General features: G+C 42.7%; 1 protein-coding gene across 16 annotated transcripts in view; it reads left to right on the forward strand.

Annotated features, from left to right (window-relative positions):
* KAT6B (lysine acetyltransferase 6B) overlaps positions 1-18,203 on the forward strand; it is a 185,374-nt gene extending 167,171 nt beyond the window's left edge. For all 16 annotated transcript variants that reach the window (XM_069460952.1, XM_069460949.1, XM_069460951.1 and 13 more), the window contains 5 exons: positions 7,354-7,585; positions 7,897-8,056; positions 8,651-8,995; positions 11,291-11,582; positions 14,065-18,203. In XM_069460952.1, coding sequence (XP_069317053.1) covers positions 7,354-7,585; positions 7,897-8,056; positions 8,651-8,995; positions 11,291-11,582; positions 14,065-16,607 — 3,572 coding nt within the window. In that variant the 3' untranslated portion in view covers positions 16,608-18,203. The remainder of the gene's footprint in view (positions 1-7,353; positions 7,586-7,896; positions 8,057-8,650; positions 8,996-11,290; positions 11,583-14,064) is intronic.
* Positions 18,204-20,578: the final 2,375 nt, after the last annotated feature.

Below are 20,578 nucleotides of genomic sequence, written 5' to 3' on the forward strand. Positions count from 1 at the left end.
TTTTAAAGCCCCCAGGAGATTCAAATGCGCAGCCAGGGTTGAGAACTAGAGCATAGGAAAGGGAGCAATGAAGAGAGGCATTCTAACCAAATTCCGTTATCAGTTATATCAGTAGTATCTTACCACTGACTCATCTGGTGAACTGTGGCTGTCTCACAGGGCTTTGCCTCTGGCCCTCAGCCTGCCTCCATGCAGCAGGTGCCACCCTGGCCACTTCCCCAACTCAGGAGCACATTCATGGATGTTCACATTCCTCAACACTAGGGCATCATGGTGGGGGCTGGGTGAGTCCCTTTTCCTGCAGCCTGATGCCCTACTTGTGAATTCATTTCCTATGTAAGTGCCTACCTTTTCCTTGAGTGACTGACACACCGAACGACCACCCCCTTCAAGGGAGTCCGAATCTACCCACCGAATCACGGAAACCATCTGGTAAATCCCAGCATGGTCTGTAAGCTCGTGCACATGCACGTACCACACAGCACCAGGGGAGTCATGCCCCTACCGTACACCTTCCTCTGCAAGAAGTTGAAGGAGGACCGTTCTCCTCTGGACTGGTCTTGGGGGTTGGGGGGAAATCCAGTAAGAAAGACCAGTGGCCCTTTCCTATAATTGAGGAAGAGCTCGGCACTGGAGTGGTCTGCTAGGAGCTTGTGGGGTCTTTGGAGAAGAGAGATCTAAGAGAGAGGCTTAGAAGATCAGACTGGTGTGTGACCCAGGGTGGCCAGCCTGCCTTCCCTGAAGACCTGCTGTCTCCACTCTCTGGCTCAGGCCATTTTCCCAGCAACACGGTTGAGTCTTCTAGAACATTTGGGTCTTTCTTTCATCTGCTGCAGCCCTAAGCAGTCATTGTTTTCATGGTTTGGTGGGCTTGCTGTTTCCTAAGGGTAGTCTTTGAAGTTGAGTTAAGGACCAAAGGGAATTTGTGGGCACAGAACTGTGCTTGCTGGGAATTTTCAGTCGCCAGTTTTTTGAGACCATTCCTGAAGCAGTTTTTTTCATCGCCTCTTTCTTTAATTAAATTTATATTTGGGTGGTTAGCTGTGGTGGGGTAGGAAGGCAGGCTGGGATCGGGGAGAACTTCGGTCTGAGTCAATGGAATGGTTTTCAGGTGCCTCAGGCAAAGTTAGCTCTTCTCAGCCTGACTCTGTAGAGCAGTCTGTCTCCTTCCTTCTGCCCAAATTTTATTTCTTTTCCTTACATTAAGGATATTTTGTCACCCGAATGATCACTTTGAGATTTTATTCATTATGTTAAGTAATAATAATAGCTAACACTTATATTGGGTTACTGTAATATGCCAAGCACTGTTCTATGTGCTTTGTATTCATTCTTTCAATAACTGTAAGAGATAGGTATGATTATTATTCGCATTTTATGGATGAGGGATCTGAAGCACAGAGAGGTTAGATAAGGCCACACAGCTGGTTACATGGTGGACCCCAGATTCCATTCCAGGCAGTCTGGCTCCAGAGTATTAACCAATCTCTAGCGCCTCTTTTGATCTGTCATCCTGTATTCAATATATGACATTGTTTTAGAATACCTGTGGCCTCTTTGCCCAACTTTTAAATATTCTTCTCATCTTTTATTTAATGCACATGGTCTCAAAATATGATCCAGTGAGTCCACAAAGTCATAACTATTTTCAAAGCAATACTAAGGTACTATTTTCCTTTTTACTTTCGTTCTCTCATGAGTGTACAGTGGAGTTTTCCAGAAATTTCATGACCTATAATATCACAACACATTGAATACCAAAGCAGATGTGAAAATCTAGCTGTCTTCTCTTAAGTCAGAAGTTGAAGAGATTTGCAAACGTGTAAAACAATGCCACTCTCTTCACTATTTTGTTTATATTTTAGAAAATGTAGGGGTTTTTTTCATTAAAATTATGTTAATATATAATGGGCTCATTGTTTTTTAAATGAATTAATATTTGACAGATTGCTCAGTTGAATCAATAAATAAGCTCTTATAAGCAAAAAGCTCTTCAGGTCCTGAGACCAAAATGTTTGAGAACCACCAATTTAATGTATAAACCATTGCTAGTCAAGTGTGGTCCAAGTGTGGCATAGGAAGTTGTTATTATAGAATGCAGACTCTCAGGCCCCACTCCAGACGTACTAAATCAGAATCCATGTTGCTAGCAAGAGGTGGTTTGTGTGCACAATGAAAGTCAAGAAGCACAGGCATAGAACATATGGAACAAAACAATTTGGCAAGTCAACGACCTCTAGCTAAATTTCAGTCTGGTGGATCTTTGGAGATTCCATTCTCCAGTTCCCCACCACCAAGAAGCTGGGTGAGGTCTCACCTATTTGAGATTCTTCAGTCCTGTCTCTTAAATGGCTCTCCCTTCTTCACAAAGAGGTTTTCACATCCTCATCAAAGCCAGCAGCTCCAGAGCAGGGTTTATAGCAGTGGTCCTCAAACCTGTGTACATCAGAGTCACCTGGGGGGCTTGTTAAAGCACAGCTGCCGGGTCCTGTCCCCAAAGATTCTGATTCGGTGGGTCTGAGAATTTATAGTTGTAGCAAGTTCCCAGGTGATGTTGATGCTACAGATCTGGGGACCACACTTTGAGATCTTGCCAGGCAATATTTATCCAAATTATTATATAATCACGTCAGGCCCATGGAACCTGTGGGAGAGATGCCTTAAACTTCCACAGTTTCTAACCAAATCTCTTAAAATATAAAAATATCTGAAAAGTTAAAAATTTCCACTTTTGCCAGGGAGATATCTATATCTTCTAATAAATGGAAAACAGTAAGATTTCAGGCAGGTCACAGGTCATTTAGAACACTGCTGTTCTCTTAAAATGATGTGAGAGCTAAGGCTCTCCTTCTGCACTAATTGCCAAATCACCACAAAATTTAAACAAGAAGACCTAAATAGCTTGTCAAGTTCATTTATCACTACGTAAACTGATAACATGCCATTCATCCACTTGGTCACAGTGCCGCTTCCCCACAGAAACCAGTAACAGATGAGCGTAGACCAGTGAATTGCCGTCTCCAAGCACAAGATAACATGGTTAGTGTCATCAGATTTCCTCTGCTCAAAAGCTGCCATAAATCCCTGGCCTGGTGTCTGTTCCCAGGCTTGCAAAACCAGTGCTGTCGACCGATGCAGACCTTTCAGCAGGATTTGCTGAGCTAAACAGGTGTCTGATGAAAAGTGTGTAATCCTCGAAGATTATCGTCCCCTAAAAGCAGCCGGTGACCCCGAACTCACATAATCCAGACAGATGGGAGTTGGGAGTGAGTAGCTTGCCAAAGTTTATACTTTTGTATCGAGGAAGTTCGTATGGTTTGGTTCCAGGCGGTAGAAGATGGAGGTGTGTAAGGGTGAGGGTGACTGCCCTTATGGAGGGATGTCCTTATCCACATCCACCGTTGCCTGAGAACATTATTCCACTTCGGGTCCATCTAGTCTCTTGAATACCACTAGTTTAAAAGGAAGCAATTTTCATATTAAATGAGGGTTAACCTTGCAGTTATTATGCTGGGAGTTAAATTTAATTTGGGAATTTGGGTCTGTAAAAACAAATCTTGACCTTGTCTGGATAGTTCCTTATCCTAATGGATCTGTCTACATGAAGGCAAATCTCTACCACTTTGTTTTCTCCCCCTGGGAGGGAGTTAACCGCTTTGAACTCCAGGGAATTCTCTTACTACAAGTAGGTCAGCTTTAACAGAGATGAGGTACATTTGGGCTCCATGCAGTACAGCTTAGAAATGCTTACTTTTTGTAGACATCACTTTATTCTTCCAGTCCCTTTAAGCAAACACCTTGGTAATCTTTTGAATTAAGCCTGTGGCCCACACACTGCAACTCCAAACTCACCGTCCCCAGGAAGCAAAAGAGGAAGCCAGCTCTTGCTAGGATCAGGATAGTTGATGTGGGTAAGGGGTTTATGGGCCACTCAGTTTTCAATTACAAGACTCCCACTCACAGTAAGTGCTGTTCGCCAGCACCTGGCTCACAGACAAGTTCAAGGGAATAATTTCACCAGCGATTAATTATACTACAGCTACTGGGATTTGTCCTCCAAACATCACTTTGTTTTCCATCTGAAACAGCCAGGTTTCCCCAGGGATAGTTGAGATTTTTTTCTGATTGAAAGTATCCTGAGTTAAGGAGAAGTGTTAGAGCATCATGGGAATCTATTCACCAGCGGTGTATTGTACTTGTTTCAGATGCTTCAGGATAATACACCGGCTTCCAAGATAAGTGCTTTTTATTTCCCTGCATCTTAGATCAATTATTTGGAATCTTTTTGGTAAGTTAAATTTAAGAGCTGTAACTTAAACCACCACATCTCTATAATTACTTGCTAAGTAAAATGTTCTTACCAAAATTATTCTTTTAATGGGCTATATCATAATTATGCTTTGAAGAGCCTGGAAAAAGTAGGCAGAAACAAAACATCCCATGCTATGAAGGTCAGAGTAGTGAAGTGCCACCAGCTGCAGCTTCTTTGAGGGGAAGTTCCTACTGCAGGTAAAATTGGAACTCTTGTCTTCCATCGACCTAGTGCACAAATGGAGTAGAGTAGACATGGCGAACACTTTTCTCCTAAGTTGTGTGGTTTAACATATTACAAGTGATTTCACTTAACTCGTAAGGAATCAGACATCCTTGCTCATTTTGAGTGTTCTGATGGGTTCTATTTAGACCCCAAACTTTCTCCTTCAGGAGCAGACTTTGTGGACTTACAAATGGCTCTTGGTGTAAGTATCAGTTCCTTCCACAAGTTGTAAGTTCCTTCTTTATCCTAATAGATCTGTCTACATAAAGGCAACTCTCTGGAGAGGGGAAGGAAAAACTCCCTGCAGGCAGCGGCCTTGTGTGGCCTGCAGTGTTGGTGCGTGCCATTCCCCAAAGCCCCCCTGCTGTGTTCTGATGGGAGCCTGGGTTTGCATTTGTTCCTCCCTAGCACCCAGGAAAACATCACCTCCTGGCAGGTGTGGCAACATCCCTGCTTCCTCCCAGCCTTTCCTAGCACAGTACAAGGGCCTTTGCTGGGACAGAAGAACAGTGGGCTCAATGGACCCAAGCTCGTTAGGACTCATCAGCCTGCTGCCACCTCTCCTGACCTCCTTAGGCCCCAGGACTCTTCTGTGGCAGTATCAGTCACAGACTGCAGTGTGCGTCCAAGGGAGCGTCCCAGGAGACAGCCACTTAACATGGTAGGAGTAGCAGGTGCCAAAAGGTTTATGCCTAAATGCTCCCCACAGACCACAAGTTGCCTGCTAGTTTGAGTGGCCTAACCTATTAAGGCTCCTGATAAGGTGTATCTGTACGACTTGAGGGCGTGAAAACACGAACAGCTGTGTAAGGTAGGGTTTTTCGGGATTCTGGCTGCTTCGTCTTTCCACAGTAGGGATTGTGGGAAGGGAAGACAGAACAAAGAAACACACGTGCTTCCCTGGTAAGGTAGCCCACCGTAGTGGGGGACGTAGGGTAGCAAAGGCATTTTCCACCTTCCGAACACTTTGCTTGTACAGAAATCTTTCCGCTAGACTGAGGGTAGGGGATCTGTCCCCAACTGTGGGGTTCAAGTAAGTACTAGTGAGGGCTTGGGGACTTTAGCAGTCACTGCAGGGGACTTTTAATTGTGGGATCTCATGAACAAAAGGGGATAGTTCCATATCGATGGTTCTGTGGTTCTCTCCCCCCAGGAATACAGAGCTGGGACCCCCAGCTGACTGAGTACGTTTCTCAGCATGTGCCAAGCACTTAGGAGGCAGGTGACGGATGTGCCAATTATCTGTATTCTGAGGTCTGGGCTCGCTTCGTACTCTAGCAACAGAGAGAGCTCTTCTCTATGTTGACAGGACACAATATGGGCTGGCTTTGGCACAGTGGCCATCCATGTTAGCATTCCTGACACACTGCTATTGAAAGGCTCAGTCTGCAGCCGAATTACGTGTCGACAGTGGTTTGACTGTAAAATGGTGTGGTGCTTGTTTGCATTCAGTCAAATACTTTGCACTTAAACATGAGTTAAAGAGACAAATAAGTCAAAAGACTTCAGCAAAACCTAAAGTTAAATCTATGCCTATTCTTTATAATGGCATTCAGATTAAAGCCATCAAAATGCAAAATGCTGTGATTATACCCCTCTCGGGTTCAGGTTGGATTTCTCATTCTATATTTCTACATCACTGTATTTGCAGTGATTTTGAAAGGCAGGAAAACGCCTCAGAGGCATTGATTTCTTCTTTAATGAAAAAACTAAAATTGAGAAAATTCTTGAGAATGCAGCCATTTTGGAAATGTAGATAAAGAAGAAAAATGCTGAAGATTTGGGTGGTTTACAGAGCAGCATGATTTTGTAATTGCTGCCACCTACTGTATGTGGTTGATGTTTGTTTAAATTTAGGAAGTTCATGAAGGTGAGGCTGCTGAAATAGATAATTAGAGCAAGGTAGACATCATTAGTTTATAGCATTTCTTCTCTACTCCATAAGTGGCTCTTAATTACTGAGACAGCCGCCAGCCTTCATTCATTACCTTCAAGTGGATTTAGAGTTTTTTTTTTTTTTCATTTTAAAGTTCCTTTGCCAAGGAACCTTCACAGTAATGGTGTAGAATGTGTTCAAACCTAACATGCTTGAGGACTTTTCTGAGCATACATGAAATAGGTTGTTCTAAGTTTTGTTTTGTTTTGTTTTGTTTTAATTTGTAGGAGCAACATTCTGGGGTTGGATTATAAATTAATTTCCATGAAAGAGGTGAAAATAGCGCTAGTGGAACTGATGTGAGTTGCAGCAGTTGACTTGAAAGACATTCTTTTATTAGTCCTAAAACAAAGCTTCAGATCAACCCGCTAGTTAAATGTAACAAGCAATATAGACTGAGTCAACAGAGGCCCTTCTCTTTTATTAAGACCCAGCTGTCAAAGGGTCATTAGGTCCTTCCTGTGGAAAACAACTTGCCCATTAATGTTTGGGGTGGTCCCTCGACAGGATTTCTGAGTAAGTGCCTGACATTTAGTTTTTGAAAGAATCTGAAGCTGGTGGGAAACTTGGTTGTTGAGACTTACCAGAAGTAATGTCTTCAACCTTAGCTTTTACTCTTTGTTAAATATGTCACGTGTATGTTTGGAATGCTGCCGCTAGCTGTGTGAATTGTCTTTTAGTGCCACTGTAAAAGGTTCAGAAGCATAAACTTCATGGAGATCAAATCGCTGTACCTGGGAAGAGGCTGCAGACATAAAATGAATGTGCTTCTCTGGTGTGATGTTTTTACCTTGTTGCTACTCATACTATTTCTAGTGGCTCCTGGTCCAAGCTCTGGGGACGCCACAGTGAGGTGGACTTTTACTTTTTTCTGCCTTAGGTTATTTGCTTTCTAGAAGAGAAGGCCAAGCAGGGTCTCCTGAAAAGCCACTCTCTGATCTGGGTCGTCTCTCCTACCTGGCCTATTGGAAGAGTGTCATCTTGGAATATCTCTACCACCACCATGAGCGGCACATCAGCATCAAGGCGATCAGCAGAGCTACGGGCATGTGCCCACATGACATTGCCACCACTCTGCAGCACCTCCACATGATCGACAAGAGAGATGGCAGGTGAGCACTGGGACCCTGGGCTGCTTTTCAAGCATCCCACACCAGACAGGGTCCCTGGAGGTTAGGTACCATTCATTCTAGTTAAAGATAAGAGGTTCCCTAACAGTATTATTAAAACTTTTCTCCTTAAAGGAAAACATGAAATGACACCTTTTTGCAGGTTGTATTTCAATTTGCTGTACCCTTTCCTTGATGTGCTTTCTGATTTTTCCTAGCACAGGCAATATTAGTGCTAGCATTATGTCAGTACACGAAGGTGAAATGAAATTTCAGCTTTTAATTGCACTTTATTCTGCCTTATCGCATTACAGATTTGTCATCATTAGAAGGGAAAAGTTGATATTGGGCCACATGGAAAAGCTGAAAACCTGTTCCCGAGCCAATGAACTTGATCCAGAGAGTCTGAGGTGGACCCCAATTTTAATTTCTAATGCTGCAGTTTCTGAAGAAGAGCGAGAAGCTGAGAAAGAGGTAATGATTGTCTTTATTATTCTAAGTTGTGTAACTTCAATCTTGTAGCATTCTTAAGCTAAGAAAGTCATTAACATCATTGTCAAAAGCTTGGTTATGTAGAGATAGCTTGTGAAATGATATGGCACTAATTTATTCTAACTGAGCTTGCATGGTAAGACATGATAATTTTATTGAATTGAGTATGAAAAATGAAACATTTATCATTGATCACAAAGCAGCATTTTTCACTACTGAGAGCATGTAATCAGATCAGATTTGATGTTGAGCTCCAAGGCTGCAATGTCAATCGATTCTTTGTGTTTATGAACTTGCTTAAAGTGCTCCATGCCAGTGAGCATGTAATGTAGTGATAAAGGACTCAAATCAATTCGCTGCATCATTAATACTGCTAAATATCCCATGAAACCCGATCTTCTTTGATTTGTTATCCTAACTGATGCGAAAGGGTCCTGAGATGGTGCAGCTGGAATTTGCGTGGCTGGCTGACTGTCCTGATCAGAACTGACTCAGGGGCCCTGGCCATTGATCTGTAGAGGCTCTGGCAGTGTAGCTGCCCTCTCACCAGCCGCCATTTTTACCCTCCCCCCGTAGGCTGAGCGGCTGATGGAACAAGCGAGCTGCTGGGAAAAGGAGGAGCAAGAGATCCTGTCATCTAGAGCTAACAGTAGGCAATCACCTGCAAAAGTACAATCGAAAAATAAATACTTGCATTCCCCGGAGAGCCGGCCAGTGGCAGGGCAGCTGATGGAGCTGTCTAAAGAGAGCAGTGAAGAAGAGGAGGAGGAAGAAGAGGAAGAAGATGAAGAGGAGGAGGAGGAGGAGGAGGAAGAGGAAGAAGAAGAGGATGAGGAGGAGGAGGAAGAAGAGGAAGAAGAAAATATTCAGAGCTCTCCCCCACGATTGACTAAACCACAGTCAGTTGCCATAAAGAGAAAGGTATGTGTCTGTTTAGATTTTCAGTCTGAGTCACTTTCAATCAAATCCTATTTGTCATTGCAAACATTCTATCTATTAGTATCTGTTTCACTCTCTGTTCTTTAGATGTAGTTTATGTGTACCCAGCCCCACTGATCGTATATCATAATCGTTTATCCTACCGTCATGATTGTGTTTACTTTTTGAGGTTTGTTAGTGCTATGACAGGAAACCAGGGACAGGCCAGCTTCCTAGTCTAGTAGTCACTGCCACCTGCTGGCCTGCAGGAGTAGAGTAAGTCTGGTTTTAGGAACAGAAAGGGGCCCCAGAGAGCACTTAAACCACCTTCAAGACCTAGAGAGGCCAGGAGACTTGTCCAAGGTAACCTGACTCATTAGAGACTGAACCAGAACCACGTGAGCACTCAAGATGCCAAGCCCACTGCTCCCGATGCTGTTTCTTTGTCTCGTTCTTGGCATAAATGGCTACAATGTGTTTTAGACCCTTGATTTTGGCAGTGATAGTTTGCATTGGTGACCACTACCCATTATTGAAATTCCTCATATCTTAGTAGCGTGGTATTTTCTCTAGATCTACCTTATCACCTCCAGTGGCACAGAAAGAGAAGAATTGATTTTGTCTTTAGGTAATTGTTCACCCAGATATGATCTCTTTGTCCTCAGTCTCTGTCTGGGACATAGAGAGGGGCTAAATACTGTCAGTATAGCCAAGACCAATAGATAACACAGTGCACGTTTAGACTGTGCCCCAAGGCCACCCAGCACAGTGTCTGTCACGGAACTTGCTGTTCTAACTCCCAGCTCAGTGTTCTTTCTTCTGAGCCTGGCGGTCTCCTAGTGGAGGGTATCTGTGGGGAGGTGGCAGAAAGGAGCGTCCCATAAAGTAGACTGCAGGCTTATGAATAATGTTTTAATTCCTTACAAGGAGAATACATTCATGTATTATGTATATAACAAAAGAAACTCGTTCTAAAAACATCAAAAACCAGAATCATCCAAGGCACAATGTGGGCTACTGCCATGTAAATGGACTTGACCTAAAGAAAGTCAGTTCTTCACACTGGCTACACTCATGTTTAAGAAAATTCTAGTGGATTGGGGAGGGCAGGCAGGCTGGAGGGATTAATAACTATAAATGTTAAATTACAGAGTACAATTAACAGGCTTATATGTATTCTTCAGTCAACATTCAGAGCATTAAACATTCAGAGTGTTAAAAAGACAATAATTCTTGGATACAGTTTACCTGGAGGTTGGCATTTGACCAAGCATATGGAACCATCTTTGCAGTGTATTTTCAACAATTTGGGGGGTAGGGGGGCAACAATTATTAACAGATAATGTTTTAGCACCAAATCCATCTGTTATTCCTCTATTTGAATTTTGTATCATTAAATACTTTTTTGCTTGGGAAAATACTTTATAATTGCAATTATGGAGAGTCATTTGTGCCAACCTTTAGTGCAAATAGAAAAAAATATTTCTTAGCCCAGGAGTTTGAGACTACAGTGACCTACAATTGCAACACCACACTCTAGCCTGGGCGACAGAGCTAGACCCTATCTCCAAAAAAAATTTAATTTAAAAAAAGAAAAAATATTTCTTATATAAATAAGACATCTTGCATGTCTTTTAACTTTTTTTAGGTGCCTTCTATGTAAAAATAGTTTGCAAAATGATCAGTTACTCACATCTGAGCAGCCGCCAACACATGACTGTTGACATCTTACACAGTAGAGTGACCCTTTTTTCAAGTACCCTTTCCTTTCCTTTTCATAGTTCCTGAAGTCCTGTGAAATGGCAACAAGTAGGCTAGTCTTGTGTCTTATTTCCCATAGTGCTCTGCATGTAGTGGGCACTCTTTGAACAGTTACCAAGTATTAAATGAGTGGCCTGATGGCTAGGTAATTATCGCACCATTTGTAGAAACAGTGGAGTCCGTGATGACCATAATGTCTATGACTTGCAGGATATTGAAGCCAGCAAGTACCACTTGGAAAATATATGCTAGAAAAGCAAAGCTTAGCTTTTAAAATCTCTAGTCAAGCTGCTAGGATGTTCCTTCTCAAAGCATCTGCTTGAGTAAACAACTGTTTTATTTGGAAAACACTTGCCTGTGTAGTTGGAGCCCGAGAGGGATGTTAAACATCAAATGGAAGGTTAAGTACAAAGGCATTACAGAAGTCTTTACGTGTACGATTCTCAGACACGCGTTCAAGTACATGTTTGCTGCATATCAACTGAACCATTTAATTTCTCATGAGCTCTTATGTATTATGTTTGGAATTAATTTCAGAGGCCTTTTGTGCTAAAGAAGAAAAGGGGTCGTAAACGCAGGAGGATCAACAGCAGCGTAACAACAGAGACCATTTCCGAGACGACAGAAGTACTGAATGAGCCCTTTGACAACTCCGATGAAGAGAGGCCCATGCCGCAGCTGGAGCCTACCTGTGAGATTGAAGTGGAGGAAGATGGCAGGAAGCCAGTCCTGAGAAAAGCATTCCAACATCAACCTGGGAAGAAAAGACAAACAGAGGAAGAGGAAGGAAGAGACAATCATTGCTTTAAGAATGCTGACCCTTGTAGAAGTAAGTAGAGCAATTATAAAAACCTTACGCTTGTGAATGTCTGTGTGTGACCTGCTGCCAAGAGCAGGCCTGTGAAGTGAGTGCTTGTCTGTCCTCTCTCATCCACAAAGTGTGTATCCTTCCTCCTGGAATTATATTTTATGTTAAACAACTTCTAAGGCCAGAACATTCCTCTAGATGGGTCCATCTTACTTTCCAGAAATTAGCTTATCCCCAAAACTTTGAAGTCTGTCAGTAAGAGGCACACTGCGTTTCTTTGATTCTGATATGTACTTTTTTTCACATTTAGTATTCCTGAAATCAGGATATATATTATTATCAATGTGAGCATTGAATGTGATGATTTCTTTTTTCCTGGAAAACAAATATTAGTAAATTAATGATCCACCTTATAATCAGTAGTATCATAGTATTTACTGCTATCAAGAATCATCTACACTTACCCACACCGTCAGTATTAGCTTTGGTAATAGAGAATAATGTTGAAGTCAGGAAACCGTCCTTCCTTTTAAGTTGGCAAGGACATCCCTACCTCATTCTCTAAAAAAAAATACCAAATTTAGAAGCAACCATCCCTCGCCTGTCAGGTTGGGAGCTTGTGTCCGCAGCTGTATCATGAGGATTTATGGGACAGTCTCTCTACAGCTGAAAAGACTATTCAAAACTTAATTCCAGTCTGGGGAACAGGCTATCTCATTTCCCTGTCAACCACAGGTATCACTTAGCTCTTGAAAAGCCACAGTCTTCAGAACATAAGCAAGCATCTTCTTACCTTTCTTAGTTAGCAAGAACACTCTTGCTGCGTACAGGGTTTTGCTGAGGGAATGACATCTTACCCTAGGTATAGAGAAACCAAGCCTTGCTTATTCTTTGGTTTTTTTCAACAAATGAGCATTCAATGAACTGCAGTGCAGTGAGTAGTTTTTTTTTGTTTTTGGTGGAAATTGAGCCTAATTTCTACTTTTTGGCTGTCTTCTCAGGAGCCTATAAGTGAATTATCACCGCCTTCATTCTCCACTTTGTGCCATTTATCTTATTTACCTTTAAAAATTCTGGATGGCCATATTGTACCTGATTCCTTTCAGGGTCTTCTTTCTTAAAAATAATTATCAGAAAACTCATCTTCTGATTTAGGGAGGTGTTCCTATGGAAGCTGGTAGGTCCAGTAGCATGTGGAGTAAGAATGTGGTATTTAGGGGCATTGGCATGGCTGTTACCTGCCATTGTGAATAGAAATGTCCTAAGATGACTGTTAACTCCGGCATAGTACTTGGCACTTCTGCAGGAACCATTCTAGACCATATATGCATCTCAGCTAGTCAGTTTGAATGTAATGCTTGCAGGTAAGTTTATCTGTAATCCTTTTATTACCTAAATGAGCTACAGCTTACCCTGCTGTGTGCTGACTGAATTAGAAATCACTGCATTCTGGCAAAAAGGATATCTGTTCCATGTTGGCTGAATGAAAATTTTATTTTCCCAAATAGTATTTCTAATAAGGCTATTGTTCTTTATAAAGCTTTTCTTTTAAATTGACCACTGATTCTAAGAGGTTGGTATGGTCTTTAATTTTCTAAAGGTCTTAAGAATACTTGGGTGTTTTATACATATATTTATGTGCACATTTATTTGCTTATATTTTGTAAATGTATGCATATGTATATTCACATGTGCATATAGGTACAGGAAAAATAAAGTAAGCTGAACTGAAATGAACTTCATGATTATGGTTTGTTTCTAATTGTCTTTAATATTCAAATCTTACATTTGAGCAGCATACTGGTCCAAAATTCAGTGTGGACAGAACTAGTGATAAAAAGAATACCTGTATTTTAAATGTTCAAAATTTGATAGTAATTACATTGCAATTTGTGTCATGCAAAAATAATGATCCTAAAAATGATGATTACAGATGCATTTGTTTTGGGTATTTATTTATTCATTTGTTTCAGAGATACACAGTTTATTTTTATGCCAGAGAGAACATTCAAATCAGAGTAAATAATGCCATCTGAGATCATTTAAATCCAGTAAATGTCCACAAACAGGTTTACTTTCTCAGGGTAGGATATGCGAGTTAGGCTTCCAGTCATTTTCCCAATACAGTGATGATTTGGATATAAGCTAGCATTAATCCTTTTCCTCTGTATTTCCTAATTTGTAAATGTTCAAATTGATCTTTTTACACTGCGAAACTCCAGGTTTTTGCATCTCAGAGTGTGTTGTTTGTGAAACTCAAATAAGTTTATTATAGTTGCCTATACCCATGTGTTCCCAATATGTTCTTTTCCCAGGCCTAGGTTATTTACTTGGTTTATACCACAATATTATTCCACATTAGTCTTGATTATGTCTTTACCATCGGCTCTTAAAATGTTAAATTGAAAGCAGTGTTTGCTAATTAATTTAAAGGAGTGAATTCAAGTGGTAGTTACGCTTTCTAAGACTTTGTTTTTCTTCCTTCCCCTGTCTCTTCACTAAGACAATATGGATGATGATGCAAATAACTTGAAGGAAGGCAGTAAAGACAATCTTGAACCTCTAAAGTGCAAACAAGTGTGGCCAAAAGGAACAAAGCGTAGTCTGTCTAAGTGGAGGCAAAACAAAGAGAGGAAGACTGGATTTAAACTGAATTTGTACACCCCGCCAGAAACGCCCATGGAACCTGATGACCAGGTAACAGTGGAAGAACAGAAGGAGACTTCAGAAGACAAAACCAGCCCCACTCCCATCGGGACTGAGGAGGAGGTCAAGGACACTGTGGAAGCCCTGCTGCCTCGGGATGAAAACAGAAGGGAAGAAGTGTGTGCACCTGTGAGTCCAAACACATCACCAGGTGAAAAGCCAGAAGACGATCTAATCAAACCTGAGGAGGAAGAAGAGGAGGAAGAGGAAGAGGACGAGGAAGAGGAAGAGGATGAGGAAGAAGAAGGAAATGTAGAAAAAGACCCAGATGGTGCTAAAGGTCAGGAAAAAGAGGAACCAGAAATCTCTGTGGAAAAAGAAGACCCTGTGCGTTTGGATGATCACGAGGAGGAGGAGGAAGAGGACGAAGAGCCATCTCATAACGAGGATCATGATGCAGATGACGAAGACGACAGTCACATGGAGTCTGCCGAGGCGGGAAAGGAAGAACTCCCAAAAGAAGCCTTCAAAGAAGTACTAGAAAACCAGGAGGCTTTTTTAGACGTTAGTGTTCAGCCTAGTGGTTCCAACCGAGAGGTCTTGATGGACTGTGGTGTAGACCTTACAGCTTCTTGTAACCATGAGCCTAAGGAGCTTGCTGGGGACGCCGAAGCTGCTCCTGAATCTGATGAGGAGCCCCCAGAAGAACAGGCACAGAAGCAGGACCAAAAGAACAGCAAAGAAGTGGACTCTGAGTTCAAAGAGGGAAACACAGCCATCATGGAAATCGACTCTGAGACCGTCCAGGCAGTTCAGTCTTTGACCCAGGAGAACAGTGAGCAGGACGACACCTTTCAGGATTGTGCCGAGACTCAGGAGGCCTGTAGAAGCCTCCAGAACTACACCCATGCAGACCAAAGTCCACAAATTGCCGCCACGCTGGACGACTGCCAACAGTCAGACCACAGTAGCCCGGTTTCGTCCGTCCATTCCCATCCTGGCCAGTCAGTACGTTCTGTCAATAGCCCAGGTGTCCCTGCCCTGGAAAACAGCTATGCCCAAATCAGCCCAGATCAAAGTGCCATCTCAGTGCCATCTTTGCAGAACATGGAAACCAGTCCAATGATGGATGTTCCGTCAGTTTCCGACCATTCACAGCAAGTCGTAGACAGCGGATTTAGTGACCTGGGCAGTATCGAGAGCACAACTGAGAACTACGAAAACCCAAGCAGCTATGATTCTACTATGGGTGGCAGCATTTGTGGAAATGGCTCTTCACAGAACAGCTGCTCCTATAGCAACCTCACCTCCAGCAATCTGACACAGAGCAGCTGTGCTGTCACCCAGCAGATGTCCAACATCAGCGGGAGCTGCAGCATGCTGCAGCAAACCAGCATCAGTTCTCCCCCGACCTGCAGCGTCAAGTCTCCGCAAGGCTGTGTGGTGGAGAGGCCGCCGAGCAGCAGCCAGCAGCTGGCCCCGTGCAGCATGGCTGCTAACTTCACCCCGCCCATGCAGCTGGCCGAGATCCCCGAGGCGGGCAACGCCAACATTGGCTTATACGAGCGAATGGGTCAGAGTGATTTTGGGGCTGGGCATTACCCACAGCCGTCAGCCACCTTCAGCCTTGCCAAACTTCAGCAGTTAACTAATACACTTATTGATCATTCATTGCCTTACAGCCATTCCGCTGCTGTGACTTCCTATGCAAACAGTGCCTCTTTGTCCACACCGTTAAGTAACACAGGGCTTGTTCAGCTTTCTCAGTCTCCACACTCCGTCCCTGGGGGACCCCAAGCACAAGCTACAATGACCCCACCCCCCAACCTGACTCCTCCTCCGATGAATCTGCCACCGCCTCTTTTACAACGGAACATGGCTGCATCAAATATTGGCATCTCCCACAGCCAAAGACTGCAAACCCAGATTGCCAGCAAGGGCCACGTCTCCATGAGAACCAAGTCGGCATCCCTGTCACCAGCCGCTGCCACCCATCAGTCACAAATCTATGGGCGCTCCCAGACTGTAGCCATGCAGGGTCCCGCACGGACTTTAACAATGCAAAGAGGCATGAACATGAGCGTGAACCTGATGCCAGCCCCAGCCTACAATGTCAACTCTGTGAACATGAACATGAACACTCTCAATGCCATGAATGGGTACAGCATGTCCCAGCCGATGATGAACAGTGGCTACCACAGCAATCATGGCTACATGAATCAAACGCCCCAATACCCTATGCAGATGCAGATGGGCATGATGGGAACCCAGCCATATGCCCAGCAGCCAATGCAGACCCCGCCCCACGGTAACATGATGTACACGGCGCCCGGACATCACGGCTACATGAACACAGGCATGTCCAAACAGTCTCTCAATGGGTCCTACATGAGAAGGTAGACAGTGTGGGCAGTCCACAGAACCTACCGGGCATCACTATTGGATTGATCTGCACAAATACCTTTGAAGAGTACGATTTCAAAACCAGCAATTGGTGTGAATGCAAAAACATTTGTTGGCACCATTTATTTAAAAAAAAAAAAAAAAAAAAAAGCTGTATGCAGCAGAAAGCCTTATACAAGTTGTTTTTCTTTTTTCCTTTTTCTTTTTTGGTACCTTTGTTTCTGTTACTTTTATATAAAATTCTCTGCAAAGGAAGGCCTCTCTCTGGACTACACTTTGGAGGCAGCCACTCATTGTGTCTGCTTCCATTAAACAATGTGGATATCAAGCCCTCCCCCCCAAATTATCTGTTATAATATTGAACCTAGAGATTTTTTTTCCTTCCTTGTCCACTCCATGTAAATGCCTTTAGCATTTCAGTTATTGTATATTTTGTTTAAGGTGACACTTCAGCATGCCGCTAATGTCTTTGTTAGTGACAGTGCATTTTGTAGTACTGTACAAGTGTTGTGCTAACAGTAAGCCATTTCTTAAGTTTTTTGCCTTGATTAGGGTGCCCTAATTTGAGGGTTTAAAAAAAATACTATATTTTTGTTAATTATAAAACTGTAAAGAGCTATAAAAGCTATTCCCATTTGGTTAGTCAAAAGGGTTTTATTGCTAAATGTTTGGTGTAAAGTTGAGACCCTTTTCCATTTTGGTGACAGATTTCTTTGGGGAAAAAAGGCAGCTTTCTGTTTTATAAATGCAGACTTCTGTTTATTGAATGAAGCATATCTCAGTGTTTATCTGTCAGGTTTTGAAACATTTCATATATGTCCAAATACTTGGCAGGATTTAAAAAAAAATAGTGAATTTGGTGTAAAGTTGCTATTTTATGGAAATGCCTCTAACTTTACATTTTCATTCCATCTGTAGATTTTTCTATCTTTATAAAATATTGGAGTTATTTTTTAAGGAAAAATAGAAAAGTAGCTTGTGAATAGCTCAAACTAAGCTTACAAATCGCATGTAAAAAAGCAAAAAAGTTATTTGTGTCTGTTTATATTGCTTCCTTTTTTGTAGCCTTTGTACCTGTACAGGGTGACAGTAAGGGCCAAGCAGGAGAGGCGTAATCCTTGTATAAAATAGGAGCCAGCGACACTCTTGTATTTATCTGTTCTCTTTTTAGTCAGTCACTTCAAGAAAACAAAACAAAAAAAAACAAACAAAAAAAAGCTGTACATTTTAACATAAAATAAATTATGATGAGCCATTTTTAGCCTCTTGTGTCCTGTCATATTATGATTGATAGAGAATGACCAATTGAACTGTATCATGTGTCACATCTCAGAACACATACACATTTTGGGAAAATAAATTATTTAGTGTAAATTGGAGTTATGAGATTTTTCTGATTTGTTTTGACTTTGGGGGAGGGGTTGGCAATAAATAAGAGTAATATCTAATAAAACCATCACATATACCAAATACCTATTTAATAAATTAATTTATAATGGATTTTAATGCTTTTCATGAAAGTTTATTTTATGCTAGTGCATACCTTCTGTATGCCAATCATTGTCTTTAAAATAAAGTGAAATTGTTTTTTTCTTTTTGACTTTGATCTTCATTTGCAAAGAGATCCAGTTGCCTCATTTGCACAGTCTGTGTAAACACCCCTTAGAACCCAGCAATGTAGTAGCAAACTTCATTTTTATAAAGATGCACAAAAAGCACCCAATTTGGGATTGTATGTTTGGAAGATCATTTTCTTTTAAAAAAGTGTGAACGTTTTGCTCTGTTACGAATGCTTGTTTGTATGGTTTTTTTGTTTTTTTGTTTTTTTTTTTTAAGAATCTAAAGTTTAGGCCCCTCCCCACACTGTGAATATTCATGAACATTATTTTATGGGGTTCGGAGAAAGTTCTGTCTGAGTGTGAAAACATTTGATTCTGAGTGCTTGACTTGGTGCCCGTGTGAAACTGGCCCGTTAAGCTCTCCAGTGTCTAAACTTGGGTGCTCACGACTCTCCTGTTAAGCAAGTCACTACTTTCACACCCCTTGGAAGAAAAAAAATTGCTTTTGCGCTATTGGTTCAACACAAGATGGGTAGGTGCTGTACAGATCATAGACACAAAGCTTAAAGCGGGCTCAGACTGAAAAGGCAGGATAACGCGCACACACCAGGTGAAAGGCCTCGTGTAGACGGAGGAGCCCAGTGGAGTTTTTTGCCTCATACTCTAACCCTGATTGTTTTCCCTCTCAGTTACAAAATAATATTGGGTATAGTATCAAGATTTTATTTTTTAGCCCCTTCCTTGCATGACTACAAAGTCAGTGGGGTAACATCTGTCGTAGCTGAGGGAGGGCTTCCAAGAAGGTGCTTCTGCAAGGGCTTTTGGCACACAGGGAGAAGAGAACCTTTAAGGTGCTGTGCGGGTAGGAAAGGAGACCCGTCAGCCCTGTCATCCGGCCGCAGAGTGGGAAGTGCTGCTGTGCTGCTTGCACGGATCCAGGGCATCAGCTCAGGACTGGCCAAGGACTGGGCAGCCCAGTGGGGCAAATATCAAGCTAGAGGCTGCCCGAGCGGGGCCTGGTTATGATCTGATGGGGAAGCCACGCAGAGCACAGAGCCTCCCACAGGCCCCACCTTAAAACTCACATACTTAGTCTCTTTCCTCTTGTGTTAAGATTCCTTGGGACCTGCGATTCCCTTCTGTGTTCCCTCTGGCAGTAGCCTGCTAATCACCCCGTTTGGTTTGTGTGATGTCTGGGTCCCATTTTCCCCACACCCTAAGTCCCAGTGATTGCCGCAGACCTGCCAGACCAGAATCTAAGAACATTACTGGGGACACCCTGTGCTTCACAGGCTCCCCGAGGACTGCAGCAAGGCCAGGTCTGGGAGCCCCTCTGCTGGCCCCAAGTGCCAGCGTTGCTTGATGGAACAGAAAGGTCAGGAGAGAAACTGCTGGTCTGACACGGCCTCAGAACACCCGGCACTCTCCTCATTCACCCGCTCTCCCTGGAGAAGTCAGTGCAGACCTGAATGTGACACCAAGGAGCTTGGAAACCAGGAACTTGGATTCATCAGAACTGAAATGTAGTCAACATTAGGATGGGATTCATTAACATTTAGACCGCATCTTTTAAAACCATTAATGTGTTCTTTTTTTACAAGAGTTGTAACAAGTGGTTGTCAGTTGCTGGCCTCACTTTTTATTTTATTTTATTTTTTTTCTTGAGACAGGGTCTCACTCTGTTGCCCAGGCTGGAGTGCAGTGGCGTGATCATAGGTCACAGCAACCTCAAACTCCTGGGCCCAAGTTGATCCTCTTGCTTCAGCCTCCCAAGTAGCTGGGACCATAGGAGCACACCACCACACCCAGCTAATTCACTTATTTATTTCTTTTAGAGATGGGGAGTAGGTCTCAAACTCCCAGCCTCAAGCAATCCTCCCTCCTTGGCCTCCCAAAGTGCTAGGATTATAGACGTGAGCCACCCCACCAGTCCCAGCTTCACTTTTTAATAGCCCAAGTGGTGTGACTAACCCAGGTGTGAAGGCTTTGGCCTTCCTTGCCAACATTCTATTCTGGAATTAAGGACTCACAATATTGTCACAAAGAGTTTTCACAAACAGTCTTCCCACATGATCCACTCACCCACCCTGTACAGGAGGGCAGTTGTTTCCAATTTACAGATCAGGAGCTTGAGGCTCAAGGAAGCTAACTTAATTGCCCAATTACACCCAGCCAAGATTTGTAAGCTGAAACAAACCCGGGTCTCTCCAAATCCCAGCTTTTTTCCTAGAACACTGTTACTCTGTGAAAAGCCCTAACTTGTCACCTCTCTGATTTAAAGGTTTAGCTAATGAATACGTGATGCTGTAAAAACTGTTAAGTGCTACATAAATACAGGTTCCTTTGTTGTTGCAAGCAAGCCTTGGTCTGCAATCAGTCTTAGATACTCAAAGTTCAAGTACTGTTATT

Source organism: Eulemur rufifrons, chromosome 28 (assembly GCF_041146395.1).
Source record: "Eulemur rufifrons isolate Redbay chromosome 28, OSU_ERuf_1, whole genome shotgun sequence".
NCBI classification, from domain to species: domain Eukaryota; kingdom Metazoa; phylum Chordata; class Mammalia; order Primates; family Lemuridae; genus Eulemur; species Eulemur rufifrons.